This window comes from Lagenorhynchus albirostris, chromosome 16 (assembly GCF_949774975.1).
Source record: "Lagenorhynchus albirostris chromosome 16, mLagAlb1.1, whole genome shotgun sequence".
NCBI classification, from domain to species: domain Eukaryota; kingdom Metazoa; phylum Chordata; class Mammalia; order Artiodactyla; family Delphinidae; genus Lagenorhynchus; species Lagenorhynchus albirostris.
This window is the reverse complement of record NC_083110.1, coordinates 55,612,860-55,630,772: the sequence shown is the minus strand read 5'-3', so window position 1 is coordinate 55,630,772 and position 17,913 is coordinate 55,612,860. Positions and strand designations below refer to the sequence as shown.

Sequence of the window (17,913 nt, the reverse complement as noted above, 5' to 3'; positions counted from 1 at the left end):
CTAAAGGAACTAGAGAAAGAAGAACAAACAAAATGCAAAGTTAGCAGAAGGAAACAAATCATAAAGTTCAGAGCAGAAATAAATGAAATAGAAACAAGGAAAACAATAGCAAAGATCAATAAAACTAAAAGCCTTGTTCTTTGAGAAGATAAACAAAATTGATAAACCCTTAGCCAGACTCATCAAGAAAAAGAGGGACTGGACTCAAATCAATAAAATTAGAAATGAAAGAGAAGTTACAAGACACCGCAGAAATACAAAGCATCCTAAGAGATTACTACGAGCAACTGTATGCCAATAAAATGGACAACCTGGAAGAAATGGACAAATTCTTAGAAAGGTATAACCTCCCCTCTTCCTCCAGAACCAGGAAGAAATAGATAAAATGAACAGACCAGTCACAAGTAATGAAATTGAAACTGTGATTAAAAATCTTGCAACAGGGCTTCCTTGGTGGCACAGTGGTTGAGAGTCCGCCTGCCGATGCAGGGGACATGGGTTCGTGCCCCGGTCTGGGAAGATCCCACGTGCCATGGAGTGAGCCATGGCCACTGAGCCTGCGCGTCCGGAACCTGTACTCCGCAACGGGAGAGGCCACAGCAGTGAGAGGCCCGTGTACCACAAAAAAAAAAAAATAAAAAATCTTGCAACAAACAAAAGTACAGGACCAGATGGCTTCACCGGTGAATTCTATCAAACATTTAGAGAAGAGCTAACACCCATCCTTCTCAAACTCTTGCAAAAATTTTCGGAGGAAGGAACACTCCCGAAATCATTGTATGAGGCCACCATCACCCTGTTACCAAAGCCAGACAATATACTCCAAGAAAAGAAAATTACAGACCAATATCACTGATGAATATAGATGCAAAAATCCTCAACAAAATACTAGCAAACAGAAACCAACAACACATTAAAAGAATCATACACACCATGACCAAGTGGGATTTATCCCAGGGATGCAAGGATTCTTCAATATATGCAAATCAATCAATGTGATACACCATATTAACAAATTGAAGAAGAAAAACCATATGATCATCTCAATAGATGCAGAAAAAGCTTTTGACAAAATTCAACACCCATTAATGATAAAAACTCTCCAGAAAGTAGGCATAGAGGGAACCTACCTCAACATAATAAAGGCCATATACGACAAACCCACGGCAAACATCATTCTCAATGGTGAAAAACTGAAAGCATTTCCTCTAAGATCAGGAACAAGACAAGGATGTCCACTCTTGCCACTATTATTCAACATACTTTTGGAAGTCCTAGCCACGGCAATCAGAGAAGAAAAAGAAATAAAAGGAATACAGATTGGAAAAGAAGTGAAACCGTCACTGTTTGCAGATGACATGATACTATACATAGAGAATCCTAAAGATGCCATCAGAAAACTACTAGAGCTAATCAATGAATTTGGTAAAGTTGCAGGATACAAAATTAATACACAGAAATCTCTTGCATTCCTATACAGTAATGATGAAAAATCTGAAAGGGAAATTAAGGAAACACTCCCATTTACCATTGCAACAAAAAGAATAAAATACCTAGGAATAAACCTACCTAAGGAGACAAAAGACCTGTATGCAGAAAACTATAAGACACTGATGAAAGAAATTAAAGATGATACCAACAGATGGAGAGATATACCATGTTCTTGGATTGGAAGAATCAATATTGTGAAAATGACTATACTCCCCAAAGAAATCTACAGATTCAATGCAATGCCTATCAAATTACCAATGGCATTTTTTACAGAACTAGAACAAAAAAACTTAAAATTTGTATGGAGGTACAAAAGACCCCAAATAGCCAAAGCAGTCTTGAGGGAAAAAAATGCAGCTGGAGGAATCAGACTCCCTGACTTCCGACTATACTACAAAGCTATACTACAGTAATCGATACAAAAGACCCCGAATAGCCAAAGCAGTCTTGAGGGAAAAAAATGCAGCTGGAGGAGTCAGACTCCCTGACTTCCGACTATACTACAAAGCTATACTACAGTAATCAAGACAATATGGAACTGGTACAAAAACAGAAATATAGATCAATGGAACAGGATAGAAAGCCCAGAGATAAACCCATGCACCTATGGTCAAGTAATCTATGACAAAGGAGGCAAGGATATACAATGGAGAAAAGACAGTCTCTTCAATAAGTGGTGCTGGGAAAACTGGACAGGTATATGTAAAAGAATGAAATTAGAACACTCCCTAACACCATACACAAAAATAAACTCAAAATGGATTAGAGACCTAATTGTAAGACCGGACACTATAAAACTCTTAGAGGAGAACATAGGAAGAACACTCTTTGACATAAATCACAGATCTTTTTTGATCCACCTCCTAGAGTAATGGAAATAAAAACAAAAATAAACAAGTGGGACCTAATGAAACTTAAAAGCTTTTGCACAGCAAAGTAAACCATAAACAAGACAAAAAGACAACCCTCAGAATAGGAGAAAGTATATGCAAATGAATCATCGGACAGAGGATTAATCTCCAAAATATATAAACAATTCATGCAGCTCAATAGTAAAAAAACAAACAACCCAACCCAGAAATGGGCAGAAGATCTAAATAGACATTTCTCCAAAGAAGACATACAGATGGCCAAAAAGCATGAAAAGCTGCTCAACATCACTAATTATTAGAGAAATGCAAATCAAAACTACAATGAGGTATCACCTCACACCAGTTAGAATGGGCATCATCAGAAAATCTACAAACAACAAATGCTGGAGAGGGTGTGGAGGAAAGGGAACCCTCTTGCACTGTTGATGGGAATGTAAATTGATACAGCCACTATGGAGAACAGTGTGGAGGTTCCTTAAAGAACTAAAATTAGAATTACCATATGACCCAGCAATCCCACTACTGGGCATATACCCTGAGAAAACCATAATTCGAAAAGACACATGCACCCCAATGTTCATTGCAGCACTATTTACAATAGCCAGGCCATGGAAGCAAGCTAAATGCCCATCGACAGATGAATGGATAAAAAAGATGTGGTACATATATACACTGGAATATTACTCAGCCATAAAAAGGAACGAAATTGGGTCATTTGTAGAGATGTGGATGCATCTAGAGACTGTCATACAGAGTGAAGTAAGTCAGAAAGAGAAAAACAAATATCGTGTATTAACGCATATATGTGGAACCTAGAAAATGGTACAGATGAACTGGTTTGCAGGGCAGAAATAGAGACACAGATGTAGAGAACATACGTATGGATACCAAGGGGGGAAAGTGGCGGGGGCGGAGGTGGTGGTGGGATGCATCAGGAGATTGGGATTGACATGTATACACTGATGTGTATAAAATGGATGACTAATAAGAAAAAAGAATAAATTAATTAAAACAAAACAAAAAAACCCCCCAAAAACAAAAAAAAAGCTGAGCACAGGAAATATAAAAACTATGCTTGGGAATGTCTTTACTGATATCCACATGCACCTGTCACATATCCATGATAACTTTAAGTCCCTGCTTTAAGGGAGACCTTGCTCATTTGTATAGGAAGTATCAACATTCCTATACAAAGTGCTGAGGTATTTGAAATATGAAATAATGAATAAAGTTGACATTCAGCTTAGCTGATGACAAATCCATAAAAAATGAATGTACATTCAGGTTACATCACCTTGGTCGAGATTTGCGTAAGGAATCCAGGTAGGTCACAATGTGAAGCCCAAACCTTTAAGGTAATGGGAAGCAACAGGTACACACTGCTATATTTAAAATAGATAACCAACAAGGACCTACTGTAATAAATGAATGAATGAAATTATTAACATAAAAAGAAAATAAAGTAATGGGAAGGGACCAGTGCTCGGGGGGACCACTTTGAAGAACCACATCTGATGCACAGTGACCTTTTCCATCCCAGTCCACTGCCTTTGCTCCTCTCTGCAGTGGATGCCGTGCTCAGTTCCTCGTTTTCCTGAACGTCAACTTCGCTTCTGTTTCATGTTTCAGGCGATGTTCTTTCACAGATGCTCAGATCTCTGAATATAAATAGAGCAGTGGGGAATAATAGTGATAATTGGTATTATTGCCTAGTTCCTAGCTTAAAGGGAACTTCTGCTCGTGATTCAGTGTTCTTCATGAAGCTGACTTACTCATCATGGCTGGATCTTATTTTTTTTTCTTTTTAGTTATTTTTAGGAAGTCTCATTGCTTCTTTTTTTACCAAGCATTTATATCAGAAATAGCTCTATTGTTTTCTCCTGTTATCATGATCATTTGGGTGATCATTTTCTCTATCTAGCAGCATGACAAATTTTGTATTTCTTTTCTCTTTTTTTTAAAATAGGAGAAAATCAAAGTTTAATAACATATATACATGGGAGAGGTCCAGGAAAACTGACTCACTCCTATATTTGTTAATAATCGTGCATTCGTGGGATGACTAACTTGACCAAGGGAGTATTTTTATATGCACTATTGGATTCATACTGTTCATCAATATTTAAGAAGTTAGTATCAATATTCATGAAAGAGGTCTCTTTTTTCCTCTTTTTTTTCCCTTTGTCATCTTTCAGCATTGGTGCTGACGTTAGTTTTTTTTTTAAAAGATTTTGGAAGCTTTTCTTCTTTAGGAAGATTTTTTTTTTTTACTTCTTTATTGTGGGAAATTTCAAATATAGACAAAAGTAGTTAAAACTGTAATGAACAAACCCCCATGGATCCATCAGCTAGCTTCAGCAATGATCTGTATTTGGTCAGTCTTGTATATTCCCCCACCCTCCCTGCCAAAACTGAATTATTTTATAGCAAATTACAGACATCTAAATATATATTTTAAATTATTAAAAAATTTTCCAAATAATACATGAATACATTCTCCTTATTTTTTAAAAAAACAACTTGTAGATTAGGCCAAAGTCCCTTTGACCACTATTCCCACATCCTAGGCCCCTCCCCAGAGGTTGCTGCTGTTATTACATTGATGTGTGTCCTTCCTTTTCAGTAGACATTCTTATGTGATCTTTCTCTTTCTTTCTCCTTTAGACATATTAAGCAACACGTAATTAATGACATTTCTCTACTGAAAGAGTTATGCTAAAACCTAATTAGAAGTGTGAAGGGGCAAAAGCAAAGATGTTTAGGCAGAACAACAGAAGTAGGGCCTAGTGACTAGATGTAGAGTGAGAAGGCCTGGATTTATACCCAGCTCTGCCGCTCACCAGCTGCGAATCCCTTGGCGAACCACTTCTCTGAATCAATTTCCTCATGTATAAATTGGGGATCTAGAACTTACTTTACAGGGCTGTGTGAGGGTCAAACAAGAATGTGTGTGAAGGTATTTTGTAAACGGTAAAACGTAGGACTTTTATTATTGCCCAGGTGAGGCCATTTTAAGATAAGAGGAAGCTTCAGGAGAGGAGAGTAGTATTTGCATATAACCTTTGTTCTGTGAGAACATTTCTAAGGATTAATAAGCCTTTGTCATAGCGATGAGAAAGGGCATTGCAGACTGATGATAGCAAGCTCGGAACATTATTTTACCGGCTTCTGTTGGAGGGCAGTTTTGATCTTGGGATGGGTGCAAAGGGATGGGTTTGCTTTGCAGGGCACACTCTAGTGTGCCCGAGGTATGTCCTAGGGCCTAGGTATGTCCTCCACCTCTGTGTTCAGAGGGACGCTCCTTTGGGGGTCAGACTTCCAGACTTCCTGGGTGAAGATCTGACCTTTCTGCTGAGTAGCTGGTAACTTTGAGCAAGGTGCTTCACTTCTTAGCCTTAGTTTCCTCGTTTGTAAACATGGGCAAATAATACTTTTTCATGTAGTTATGACATTTTATAGAGATAACACATTTAAGGAAGTGCTCATCATTACCATATTTTCCCTAATATTATCTGACCTCACCATTAAATAACCAGTGACCCTGCTTCTTCTCTTTCAGGTAGGAGGTGTGCAGTGTTTGGGGGGAACAGGTGCACTTCGAATTGGAGCTGAGTTCTTAGCGCGATGGTACAATGGAACAAACAACAAGGACACGCCCGTCTATGTATCCTCACCAACCTGGGGTGAGTCCTGTAGCTGTAGCGACAGGAGAAACAGAGAAGCCAGAGGAATTCTCACATACTGTGAGACAGCTATATTGATGGGGTCCTGTGGAGGCACATAGCTCAGACTCTGGGGAGTGTGTGTGTTTTGGGAGGGCTGGTGGTAGCAGAGGAAGCCTTCCTGGAAGAAGTGGTTTCCGTGTTTAGACTTGAAGGATGAGGATGGGTCGGGGCTGGCAGGGAAGGAATTATCCTCATGAGTCTCACTGCTTACACTGAAAATGTAACCCAGCCCTGGATCAACTAACATGAGAATGGCTTGAGCAGTGGATTATGGTAGTACATGGGTAACCTGATGCTTAAATTCAGATTAGGACTACTTTATCCCAAGACTCTTGGTGAACTTGTGTTTTAGTGTATATTGAGCCTTCCTAGAGGAGGAAGGTTCCACTGTAGTAGGATGTAAGTCAGCATGACTAGACTGGTCAAACTTGTTGTTGGTCACAGTCATTCCTCTCAATCTTAACCCCTCACCTCCATGTCACCCAGTGGATGTTGAGCCTGTGAGGGCCCTGGAAGCTGCCTTGAGTCCCTTCTGTTCATGCCTCCTTGTGTTTGTAAAACATTTAACATTTTACCCCTTTGCTTGCAGAGAATCATAATGGTGTCTTTATTGCCGCTGGATTTAAAGAAATTCGGTCTTATCACTATTGGGATGCAGCGAAGAGAGGACTAGACCTCCAGGGTTTTCTGAATGATCTGGAGGTGGGTTATTAGAAGAAAAAGTAGACAGAATGCTATGACGTCAAGAAGAGCAGGGAAAAGTCTTTGGATCAGTTGATAGGTGAGAGAGTCTGAGACACCCTACTCAGGCCGGATGGTGGTTTCTGAAATGGCATGTAAGGAGGGAGTACCTGCCCTCTGTGCCCCTGACTCTGCCCCCCATGTCCCTGCTGGTGTCAGAACTTACATAGCTTCCTTCTCTCCAGAAAGCTCCCGAGTTCTCCATCTTTGTCCTCCACGCCTGTGCACACAACCCGACTGGGACTGACCCAACTCCAGAGCAGTGGAAGCAGATTGCCTCTGTCATGAAGGTAACTGTCTTTTCAGAGCATCTCCTAAAATAGTGTGTATTAGTATTTGATGTATTCAACAGCAGTACCTATTTACAGAAGAATTTGGAAAAATGGAGAAAAGCCCAAAGAAAAAAATAAGTACTAACTATAAATTCTATTACCCAAAGAAAGCCACTGTTAACATTTTGATATACAGAATGTCAGGCTCTTTTCTTTTTAAATTTTTTTTTAGTGTTATACATGACATGCATGGCTATGTCACAGTACAGATTGATTAAATCAGTTGATGGCCATTTCGTGCCCAGGTTTCTTACTCTTGTGAACAATATATGTAATAAACCTCCTTTTTTTTTTTTTTTTTTTTTTTTTGGCGGTACGCTGGCCTCTCATTGTCGTGGCCTCTCCCGTTGTGGAGCACAGGCTCCGGACGCGCAGGCCCAGCGGCCATGGCCCACAGGCCCAGCCGCTCCGTGGCATGTGGGATCCTCCCGGACCGGGGCACGAACCCGTGTCCCCTGCATCGGCAGGCGGACTCCCAACCACTGTGCCACCAGGGAAGCCCCAAACCTCCTTTTTATTATTTCTTTGGGATAACTTTCTACACTGGAATTTCTAGCTCAAGGTGTATATATTCTTCATTAACATGTTTAAAGAATACTTCTTGATAAATTATTATGTACCAGGTGCCATAGGGGGACAATAGAGAACAAAGCAGAGGTGGTCCCGCCCTCAGAGCATACAGCCGGTTTGGGGAGACAGCCACGTACTGTGAGATGTTGATGGGGTCCTATGGAGGCACATAGCCCAGACTCTGGGGAGTGCGTGCAGTTTGGGAGGGCTAGTGGTAGCAGAGGAAGCCTTCCTGGAAGAAGTGGTTTCCGTGTTTAGACTTGAAGGATGAGGATGGGTCAGGGCTGCAGGGAAGGAATGTTTCCTGCAGAGGGAAGAGCACCATCAAAAGCCCATGGCAGAGGTCATGGTCCATATGAGGAAGTAAAAGTAATTCTTGGTACGGGCTGGAGTTCCAGGGGAGGGGGCGAGTGAGTGATGAGGCTAGAGAGGTAAATGGGGGCCAGGTCCTGTGCTGAAGCCTCGGACTTTATTCTGAGGGCAATGGGGAGCCCCTGGGAATCTTTGATGTCATGGAGTGACATGATCAGATGTGCCCTTGTTGGCAAAGCAGCATCGTGACACTCTAGGACAATATACTTAAAAAAATAAGGTTTACTGAAGTTAGATTTGTTGGTTGGTATTTAGGTGAACAGAGAAACAGATGTAAAGTGGAGTTGGATGCAGAAAGGAAAGAGGTAGGAGAAACGGACAGGGTGAGACATTCCTTCCAGGCACCAGTTGGGGAAGGAAGGCCGGTGTCTGAGGTTGGTTCCAGGAGGATTTCCTGCCCTGACTCACTTTCCTTTCTCGCAGCGCCGGTTTCTGTTCCCCTTCTTTGACTCAGCCTATCAGGGCTTCGCATCTGGCAACCTGGAAAAAGACGCCTGGGCCATTCGCTATTTTGTGTCTGAAGGGTTCGAGCTCTTCTGTGCCCAGTCCTTCTCCAAGAACTTCGGGCTCTACAGTGAGTGCTCTTATGAGTTACAGCCCAGCTGCCCCAGCCTCGCCGCCCCCGGAGCCCCAAGGCTGATTCTCCTCCTTCCTTTTAGATGAGCGAGTGGGGAATCTGACCGTGGTTGCGAAAGAACCTGATAGCATCCTCCGGGTCCTTTCCCAGATGGAGAAGATAGTGCGAATTACGTGGTCCAATCCCCCTGCTCAGGGAGCACGAATCGTGGCCCATACCCTCTCTGACCCTGAGCTTTTTAATGAATGGTAAGGGGCTCAACGCCGATGGGCGAAGCGTGGGGTTGCAGAACAGCGATTGTCCCATTACATTTAACTGTCTCTTCCTTTTATGCTGGCAGAGGCAGGACAAAAATACTTGAACCTCTTTTGAGTGTCAGTTATTATTTCTGTAAAATAGGGCTGACACTTACACATGTGTGTAACAGAGCACTGGGAACATAGGAAGGAGGCCCTCAGTGAATGGGAGTTTCCCCCACTCTCCCACCACCCAGGCTTCCTCCCCTTAAAGTTGGGAAATACAGGGAGGAATTTCTGATAAAATAGAATATCTAACTTCAAGTTAGTGCAACAATTTTGGGGCTCTTCATTCTTATCTAATTTATATACTTTTTGTCTTATTTTGAAACAGTAATTTTTTTGTAGTAGCTAAATCTGCAATCTCTACTTAATTACACCTGATAAAATACATTATTCTGTCTCAAGCAGCACCTAGCTGAAGAAAATATATTATCCTGTCTCAAGCAGCACCTAGCTGAAGTCTGAGTTAAAACATAAGTGGTATTACAGCCAGTATACCTAAGACTAGCCATAAACTCCATCAGTAAATAAAGTCCTTTCCTTCTGCCTAGTAAGTCTATCTCTCTGGTCTCCTTATCCACCCATCCAGGCATCCACATACCATAATAGGCAGGTTGTGATCATGTTTTCAGCTTACAGATTAAATTACATTTAAAAAATTTTTCTGTTTTCGTGTACCATCTCTCCTGTGTGGATTGGTATTCATATTGCTGTCCACTCAGGACAGGTAACGTGAAGACAATGGCTGACCGCATTCTGACCATGAGATCTGAGCTCAGGGCACGATTAGAAGCCCTCAAGACCCCTGGAACCTGGAACCATATCACGGAGCAGATTGGAATGTTCAGTTTCACCGGGTTGAACCGTAAGTGGCCCCACCGCCTCGAATGCTCACTGTTGGACACAGCACTCCTCACAGCCAGTGTTCTTGGGCTTGGCTCCCTTAGCTGTTGCCCATTTGGTCAGCTATGACTTTGGACCAGAACAAGTTAGATTTTCTCAGTGTGCCCCGCCCATCTCCTGGACTGCTTGGGTCTCAGAAGAGCATTGTGTGGTCTACCCTCCAGAACATAACTCAGATACTTTCATTTTTATGGGCTTGGGAAGTAGCTCAGAGCCAGCTGGGAAGTAACAGGATTTGTACCTTGGAGTCTTGATTTATGAAACATCTTTTATAAATGCTTAGGCACCTTTTGGGTTTTCCTTAACCTTAAGTATAAATTTTACATATGATTATCGAAGGACCTAATTTCTTAACAGGTCTTTCCTAGTCTCCAAGCATTGCCTAGGTTACAACATTCTCTTTTCACTTCATAAATAAGAATTTAGATTGGTAGTTGGAATTAAAAGTCAGTTGACAGTCTAGCAGGCAGACATGCACGATCTTGGTCAGCCGTCAGTAGGGTGTATCAGTGATTGGCCATCCCGTCTGATGATAGAGGACTCATTCATTTAATAAGTAATTCCTGAGCACCTCAAGCCAAGCCACTGGTTGCATGGTGCAGATATGACCTCCCTGTGGAGCTTGTGTCTGAGTGGCTTAGGGGACAGATGTGTGCCTTTGGGTAGTCAGTAGAACCTTAGGTACTGGGAGGTACTATAAACCAGGGCCATCAGAGTGCCTGTTTGAAATGGGCTCAGAAAAAAGCCAAAAGAAAGGTGGTAGAGACTGTATATTGCAGACTCACTGAAACACTTTGGGGTAAAATGAGGCTAACCAAGAAAGTAAATGGATAGTTCAGTTAGCCTTTGGTGTCCTCACAGTTCTGGAATGGGGAATTAATTCACTTAATTAAGGAAAATCATCCTTATACAATTTTTAAGATATTAAGTGTAATGGAAATGGTGTTTAGTAGTAATATTCTTTTTTTTTCCCTAGCCACATTTCTTTTTTTTTTTAAATAAATTTATTTATTTATTCATTTATTTAATTTTTGGCTGCATTGGGTCTTCCCTGCTGCACGCGGGTTTTCTCTAGTTGCTGAGAGCAGGGGCTACTCTTTGTTGCGGTGCGCGGGCTTTTTGTTGTGGTGGCTTCTCTTATTGCAGAGCAGGGGCTCTAGGCACGCGGGCTTCAGCAGTTGTGGCTCACGGGCTCTAGAGCGCAGGCTTAGTAGTTGTGGCATACGGGCTTAGCTGCTCTGTGGCATGTGGAATCTTCCCGGACCAGGGCTCGAACCCATGTCCCGTGCATTGGCAAGTGGATTCTTAACCACTACGCCACCAGGGAAGCCCTCTTTTTTTTTTTTAATTTATTTTTTTATGCAGCAGGTTCTTATTAGTTATCTATTTTATACATATTAGTGTATACATGTCAATCCCAATCTCCCAATTCATCCCACCACCACCACCCCGCCACTTTCCCCCCTTGGTGTCCATACGTTTGTTCTCTACATCTGTGTCTCTGTACAATTTTTCTAGATTCCACATATATGTGTTAATATACGATATTTGTTTTTCTCTTTCTGACTTACTTCACTCCGTATGACAGTCTCTAGGTCCACCCACATCTCTACAAATGACCCAATTTCGTTCCTTTTTACGGCTGAGTAATAGTCCATTGTATATATGTACCACATCTTTATCCATTTGTCTGTCGATGGGCTTGCTTCCATGACCTGGCGATTGTAAAGAGTGCTGCAGTGAACACTGGGGTGCATGTGAGTAGTAATATTCTAAAAGCTCACAAGGTGGGGATGTCTTCCCATGAAGTATCCATATTGTCCCACTCTCCAGAGTAGGAAATTAGTTTTATTATGAATTGAAAAGTGGTGAGAATAGACCTGGGCTTATAACATAAAGTTATACTTTTAGAACTTGGCATTATTTACCCTTTTTAAAAATAGGGTTTGTTTTTTTTCCTTTCGACATTTTATTAGGAAAAATTTTAAACATACAGAAAAGTTAGAGGACTTGAACCCCATGTGCCCGCCACATAGTTTCTACAATTCTCATGTTGTGGTACTTCCTTTTCTACATTTTATCTGTCAGAACAGGGGCTTTCATCCTGAAATATTTTTAAAATTGGGTATGCCTATATTGGCCTTTTTCTAGGGAAAGAGTCCCTAACTTTTACTAGCTTCTCAACTGTGATACTCCCTTTCCCCATAAAAGTAGAGAAGTTTCATTTCTATTTAAGAAAACGGGGCGGGAGCCCTGTAACCACAACATCTACCTCTGGGGCATAGGCTTTACAAGGTGCTGTGCCCGTGGCTCTGTTGATGTGTGAGGTTAGGCGCTCTCTCCTTGGATGGCTGTAATTCACATAGTTAAAGCTGATCAGGGCTACTGTGAAGGTGGCTTTGTTTGGAGGGGCCCAAAGGTAGCACTGAGTACAGGGTCTAGGTTTTTCACTTCCATACAGAGGCAGTATAGTATCCTGGCTAAGAGCTGAGAGCCGGGAGTTATACTGCCTACCTTAAAATTCCAGATTCACAGCTGACTAGCTGTGTGACCTTGGGAAGGTCATTTAACTTCCATTTATGCCATCTGTAACATGGGGGCGATAAGGTTATTATCAAGATTAACTGAGCTAATATAAAGTGCTTAGAACACTGCCTGGCACCTAATGTTTGCTCCTCTGATGATTATGATTTTATTACTGTCTTAGTCTGCTTGGGCTGCTATAACAAAATGTCATAGACTGGGTGGCTTAAACAACAGAAATTTATTCCTCACAGTTCTGGAGGCTGGGAAGTCTGAGATCAGGATGCCAGCATCAACAGGTTCTGGTCGGGTTTCTCTTCCTAGCTTGCAAGTGGCTGTCTTCTTGCTGTATCCTCACATGAAGGGAGGAGGTGAGGGGGGGAGAGAGAGAGAGAGAGCTCGTGCATGAGCAAGCCTCTCTGGTCTCTTCTTATAAAGGTCACTATTCCCATCATGCATGCTTACCCTCGTGACCTCATCTAAACCTAATTACCAGCCAAAGGCTCCACCTCCTAATACCATCACAATGGGGCTTAGGGTTTCAAAGTATGAATTTTGGAGAGATACAAACATTCAGTCCATGACAATTATTATTATCCTGATCCCTCAAATTGATGGTGCCTTAAGGGTGCTAATTACTTAGGGGAAAAAAATCAGCTAAAATTCTCGCATGGATTTGCAATAAAGCAAAAAAAGCTCTAGAGATTGTGGCAGAAGGGAAGTACAGGCAGTCCCTTCCCATTTCATACAGCAGCGTTTCTGCAGACTCATGAGAAAACCCTCCTGTGTGTGTGTGTGTGAATGAGAGCTGAGATGCGCCAGGCCCGAGAGGTCTCTGCAGTGTTCAGCCTGTGGGTTCGCACACACAGCATTTATCCAGCAATGCTCATCTCAGGGCCTTGTCCAATGTACTGTGAAAATGAAACGTCAAAGGGAAGTTGCTCTGGGTGCTCAGGCTTAAACAAATAGAGGTGAAGGAAGAGATAAACAAAGCAGTTCTTAACCAGTTTTTCATATTAATGGATTGTTCTTAGGTCTGTGGGTTTGGTTGAGTGGATAGGGTGTCCCGGTGAACGTAACCTCCAAGGTTTGGTTGGGAGGTAGTCCCAGATTAAAATTCCCATCAGGAAGAACCGTGTTAAACTTGCTGGGGATTAGGAAGTTAGCTCATAAGAGTAGTTTCCAGAATCTGCTGAGCGTATTTCTCACTGTGTCAGGTGGACAAAATAACTCCTATTGTTTTGCTTCTCTGTGTTAGGGGGAAGAAAGGAAATTGTCATTGTAATGGACTCTCTGGACCTCCATTACTTAAAGGATTCCTACTGCTCTGATTATGTATCTCTTTTGGTTTTCAACAGCCAAGCAGGTTGAGTATCTGGTCAATGAAAAGCACATCTATCTGCTGCCAAGTGGTCGGATCAACATGTGTGGCTTAACCACCAAAAACCTAGATTATGTGGCCAGCTCCATCCATGAAGCAGTCACCAAAATCCAGTGAAGAAACACCACCCAAACAAGCACCACCAAAGCGGTCCTCTGTCTCGTGTATTCCCTGCCTGCACAAACCTGGTTGTATACATCACAACTAGATTAGAGACTACTGAGGGACAGAAAAGCTGTTCTGGTGAGGCGGTTTCTGTTTAAGCTGGCCCCACAGGAAGAGAACATGTCTTGAAAGGAAATGGGGATCTGGGATTAGAGCCCGTTTGGAGGCCAGAGCAAATTAAGGCTTTTATTTGAGAAGAATAAAAAGATACTTTGATGATGAAATGTAGATGTCTTGCCCCCTCGTTGGAAGCAGGAGTATTGCCCATGTCACTTGTGTGCTCCTCTGTGTTGCTTTACTCTGTACAAATTTGAGTCCCAAAGATCAAGTTGTCTGAAGAGCCAAGTGTGATTGTGGGTGTCATTTGTGTCATTAAAACTCGTCATCTCGATCCAGTCTGTCTCCCTGCTCTTTCTGCATGGTTGTGTCCCTGTCCCTAAGCTTGAGTTCTTTAGAGTGACCAAGTTAAGAAATACATTTATATCTCACCCACACATTTAACTGACATGAAAGTTTCATAAAACAGTATTTACCCTTGCTATGTGTAATGCATTCTGATATTTTCTATTCTATTCTATTCTATTCTATTCTATTCTATTCTATTCTATTCTATTCTATTCTATTCTGTTTCACTAAAGTAATAAAGTGAAAGTGCTGATTGAGGCCCATGGACTTGATTTTGTCATCCGCTAATGGGTTGTAACCCATGATTTAAAGTGAATGCTGGGGCATAGAGAATGGACTTGAGGACATGGGGAGGGGGAAGGGCAAGCTGGGACGAAGTGAGAGAGTGGCATGGACATATATACACTACCAAATGTAAAATAGATAGCTAGTGGGATGCAGCCACATAGCACAGGGAGATCAGCTCGGTGCTTTGCGACCACCTAGAGGGTTGGGATAGGGAGAGTGGGAGGGAGATGCAAGAGGGAGGGGATATGGGGATATATGTATGCATATAGCTGATTCACTTTGTTATACAGCAGAAACTAACACACCATTGTAAAACAATTATACTCCAATAAAGATGTTAAAAAAAAAGTGAATGCTAGAGTGGGATTTACCCGTTGCCAAAGAAAAAACTAAAATATATTCCTGCAATCTGCCTCCCTTTAGTGAACTCACCATAACATAGCCCTTTGACAGTTTTGTCCTTCAGAGGCCAGCCATCTTCATATGTTACTTAAGAAACTGAACTTCATGGATTCATAGAAGGGTTGACATCACTCAGGGTGATTCTAGAACCCAGTCCCTCCCACTGTAGTTGGAGTACCTCTTCGTCTATTGAAATGATTAGAGCCACTTAAACATAGATCACATTTTCCAGGGAGTCCAAGGGACTCTCCAAATGATGATTTAGTAGAATTTGAGTTTTACTTAAAACAAGAGGGTCTACTAATTGGTGTCTTAAAATACTGAAAAGTAATTCTTGTTATGTTAACAGGATCTGCCCCTTTTTAGGATGCCTTTGAGTTGTTATAAAATCCTACAGTCTTTTTTTTTTTTTCCAGACTGGAAGAATATATTTGCCATGTATATAATAGACAAAGGATTACTATTCAGAATTATAAAGAATTACTGTTATACAGGATTACTATCTGGGATTTTTTATTTTAACTTTTAAAATCCTACAAATTAAAAGAAAAATACAGATAACCCAGTAGAAAAATGAACAAAGGATACGAACAGGTAATTCAGAGGGAAAACTCAAATCAATTATAAACAATGAAAATGTTCTGAACATCGCTAGAAAAAATGGAAATGTAATGAAAGTAACAGGATACTATTTTACACTTAGATTGGGGAAATGGGAAATATGGTACAAATATGTTGGAGAGCAATTTGGCAACATTTTGAAAAGCTGAGGATGTGTATACTTTACAATCAAGGAATCATATGCACTTTATGTATGCACGTTAGAGAAACTCACTTGTGCACCTGGAGAGAGCCATGAGAGTGACCAGGGCACAGTGTAACAGTGAAGAGATGAAAACACAAGTGTGCATCAGTAGGGGGTACATCAGCACCCCACATCCAGTACAGTCACAGGACTGGACATGGCACCAGAGCTGTGTGTGTCAGTGAGGGTAAAGCTCACACATGATTTTGAGTGGATGAAAGGTGAGATGAGATGCCATTTATGATACCATTTCTCAAAATGTGCTGCATATTGTAGTTGCTTATGAATACATACATATGTAATAAAAATTTTAAATATAGGTAGGAAAGGTACACATCAATCTCAGGAAAGTGGTTACCAGTGAGGAGAAACGGAGTGAGACGGTGAGGCGCTTAACCTGTAACTGTGATATTTTCTTTTAAAATTATGTATCTAAAAGAAATATGAGGAGAGGCTTTATTAATAAAATTAACATTTACTGAATACAATTTGCCATTGTCAGGCACTATTGTAAGCCCTTGTATGTATCGGTTCACTTAATCCTCAACAATAAATCAGTGTGGTAGGTACTAATGTTATCATCACCCTTTGCAGAGGAGAAAAGAAGCATAGTAAACCAAGTAACTTGCCTAATATTAATATTAGTCACATGACTAGTAGGTGCTAGGATTTGAACCTAAGAAGTCTGGGTCCAGAGTCCATAAGTTTAAGCTATTACTCTACCTTGTTGCTGTGCCTTATTCTCTCTGAATCTCCTAAAGCAGGAAGGGCGAGTACGGAGCAGTTCTCAGGGGCTCAGAGCGTAGCCTGTGATTCGCTCAGCGTCAAAGGCAGAGTAGCCTACATGGCCTTCTCTGTCAGAATTCAGTCTTTCTGAAGCCTAATCTGGAACTCTGTGATTCCAAAAGGTACAGGGTGGCCACGTTCATCCGAGGCCGCCTCCTACACCTGCCTCTCCCTCAAAATACCTGTCTGTTCAGTCTTCCACTCTTCCCTGTCAGGAAGAGGGAAGACACTCCTCACCAATTCCTTCTTCAGGATCTGCCAGGAATGGGACACCATATATCTCCTCATGGCTCCTGAGTTGGCAAATGGCACAACAGCCCCTTTGCCTTTCAAGGGTAGAACCACAAATCTTTCCCCAAGAATCCAGTTATACTAGAAATAAAGTTTCCTTAGTGGCAAGGTAAGAGCTCCTCTCCATTCCTCATATCCGACCAACAGTGGCTGGAAGCCTTGTTTGGACAGATCTCATGTCACAATGGAGGATTCTGGAAGGAACAGGGGGCAGTGGGAAATAATTGGAATCTGGGAATCTAATGTTTACTGAGAACTCATAGGCATTATCTTAGTTAATCCTCACAACTACTACAAATAACCCAGAGGGACTTCACACCCAGTCCTTACATGAGGCTGAGGCTCAAAGTAGCTAAATGACTGAGTCATGGGGCCATCTTAAAGTGGGAGGCTTCTGGGCTGGAGGTGGGGGCACCCAACACCTCAGCCTGGGGACCACTCTGAGGCTTAGAAACGAACCCCTGGAGTGTAGGTACAAGGCACTATCCTGTAAATCTTGTTAAGTCAGCAAATCAGGAACACTCCGTGTTGGGCTGCACACCACAGGCCTGCAAGCCCTGTACTTACCCAGCCTCAAGACCGAAGAAATAAAATCCTACAGTCTTGAAGGACGATCAGGGTCTCAGAAATCATTAACTCCAGCCTCTCTCCCAGTGCAAGAGTCTCTTCTATGTTGTCCCTGACTCATCACTTTTAACTGGGGTGGGTTGGGTTCTTTCTTTTTTTTCTTTTCCCACAGCACGTTTTACATGCTTACATTAATTTTTAATTTTATTTATTTTTTATACAGCAGGTTCTTATTAGTTATCTATTTTATACATATTAGTGTATATATGTCAATCCCAATCTCCCAATTCATCCCACCACCATCCCCACCCCCACACCACTTTCCCCCTTGGTGTCCTTATGTTTGTTCTCTACATCTGTGTCTCTATTTCTGCCCTGCAAACCAGTTCATCTGTACCATTTTTCTAGGTTCCACATA

At 41.7% G+C, this 17,913-nt stretch overlaps 1 protein-coding gene across 1 annotated transcript in view; it reads left to right on the top strand.

Annotated features, from left to right (window-relative positions):
* The window catches only part of GOT1 (glutamic-oxaloacetic transaminase 1), a 29,544-nt gene extending 15,202 nt beyond the window's left edge, over positions 1-14,342 (top strand). Inside the window, exons 3-9 of the mRNA XM_060126136.1 lie at positions 5,923-6,046; positions 6,678-6,790; positions 7,015-7,119; positions 8,527-8,677; positions 8,763-8,928; positions 9,702-9,844; positions 13,764-14,342. Of these exons, the coding sequence (XP_059982119.1) occupies positions 5,923-6,046; positions 6,678-6,790; positions 7,015-7,119; positions 8,527-8,677; positions 8,763-8,928; positions 9,702-9,844; positions 13,764-13,903 (942 nt within the window). The 3' untranslated portion in view covers positions 13,904-14,342. The remainder of the gene's footprint in view (positions 1-5,922; positions 6,047-6,677; positions 6,791-7,014; positions 7,120-8,526; positions 8,678-8,762; positions 8,929-9,701; positions 9,845-13,763) is intronic.
* Positions 14,343-17,913: the final 3,571 nt, after the last annotated feature.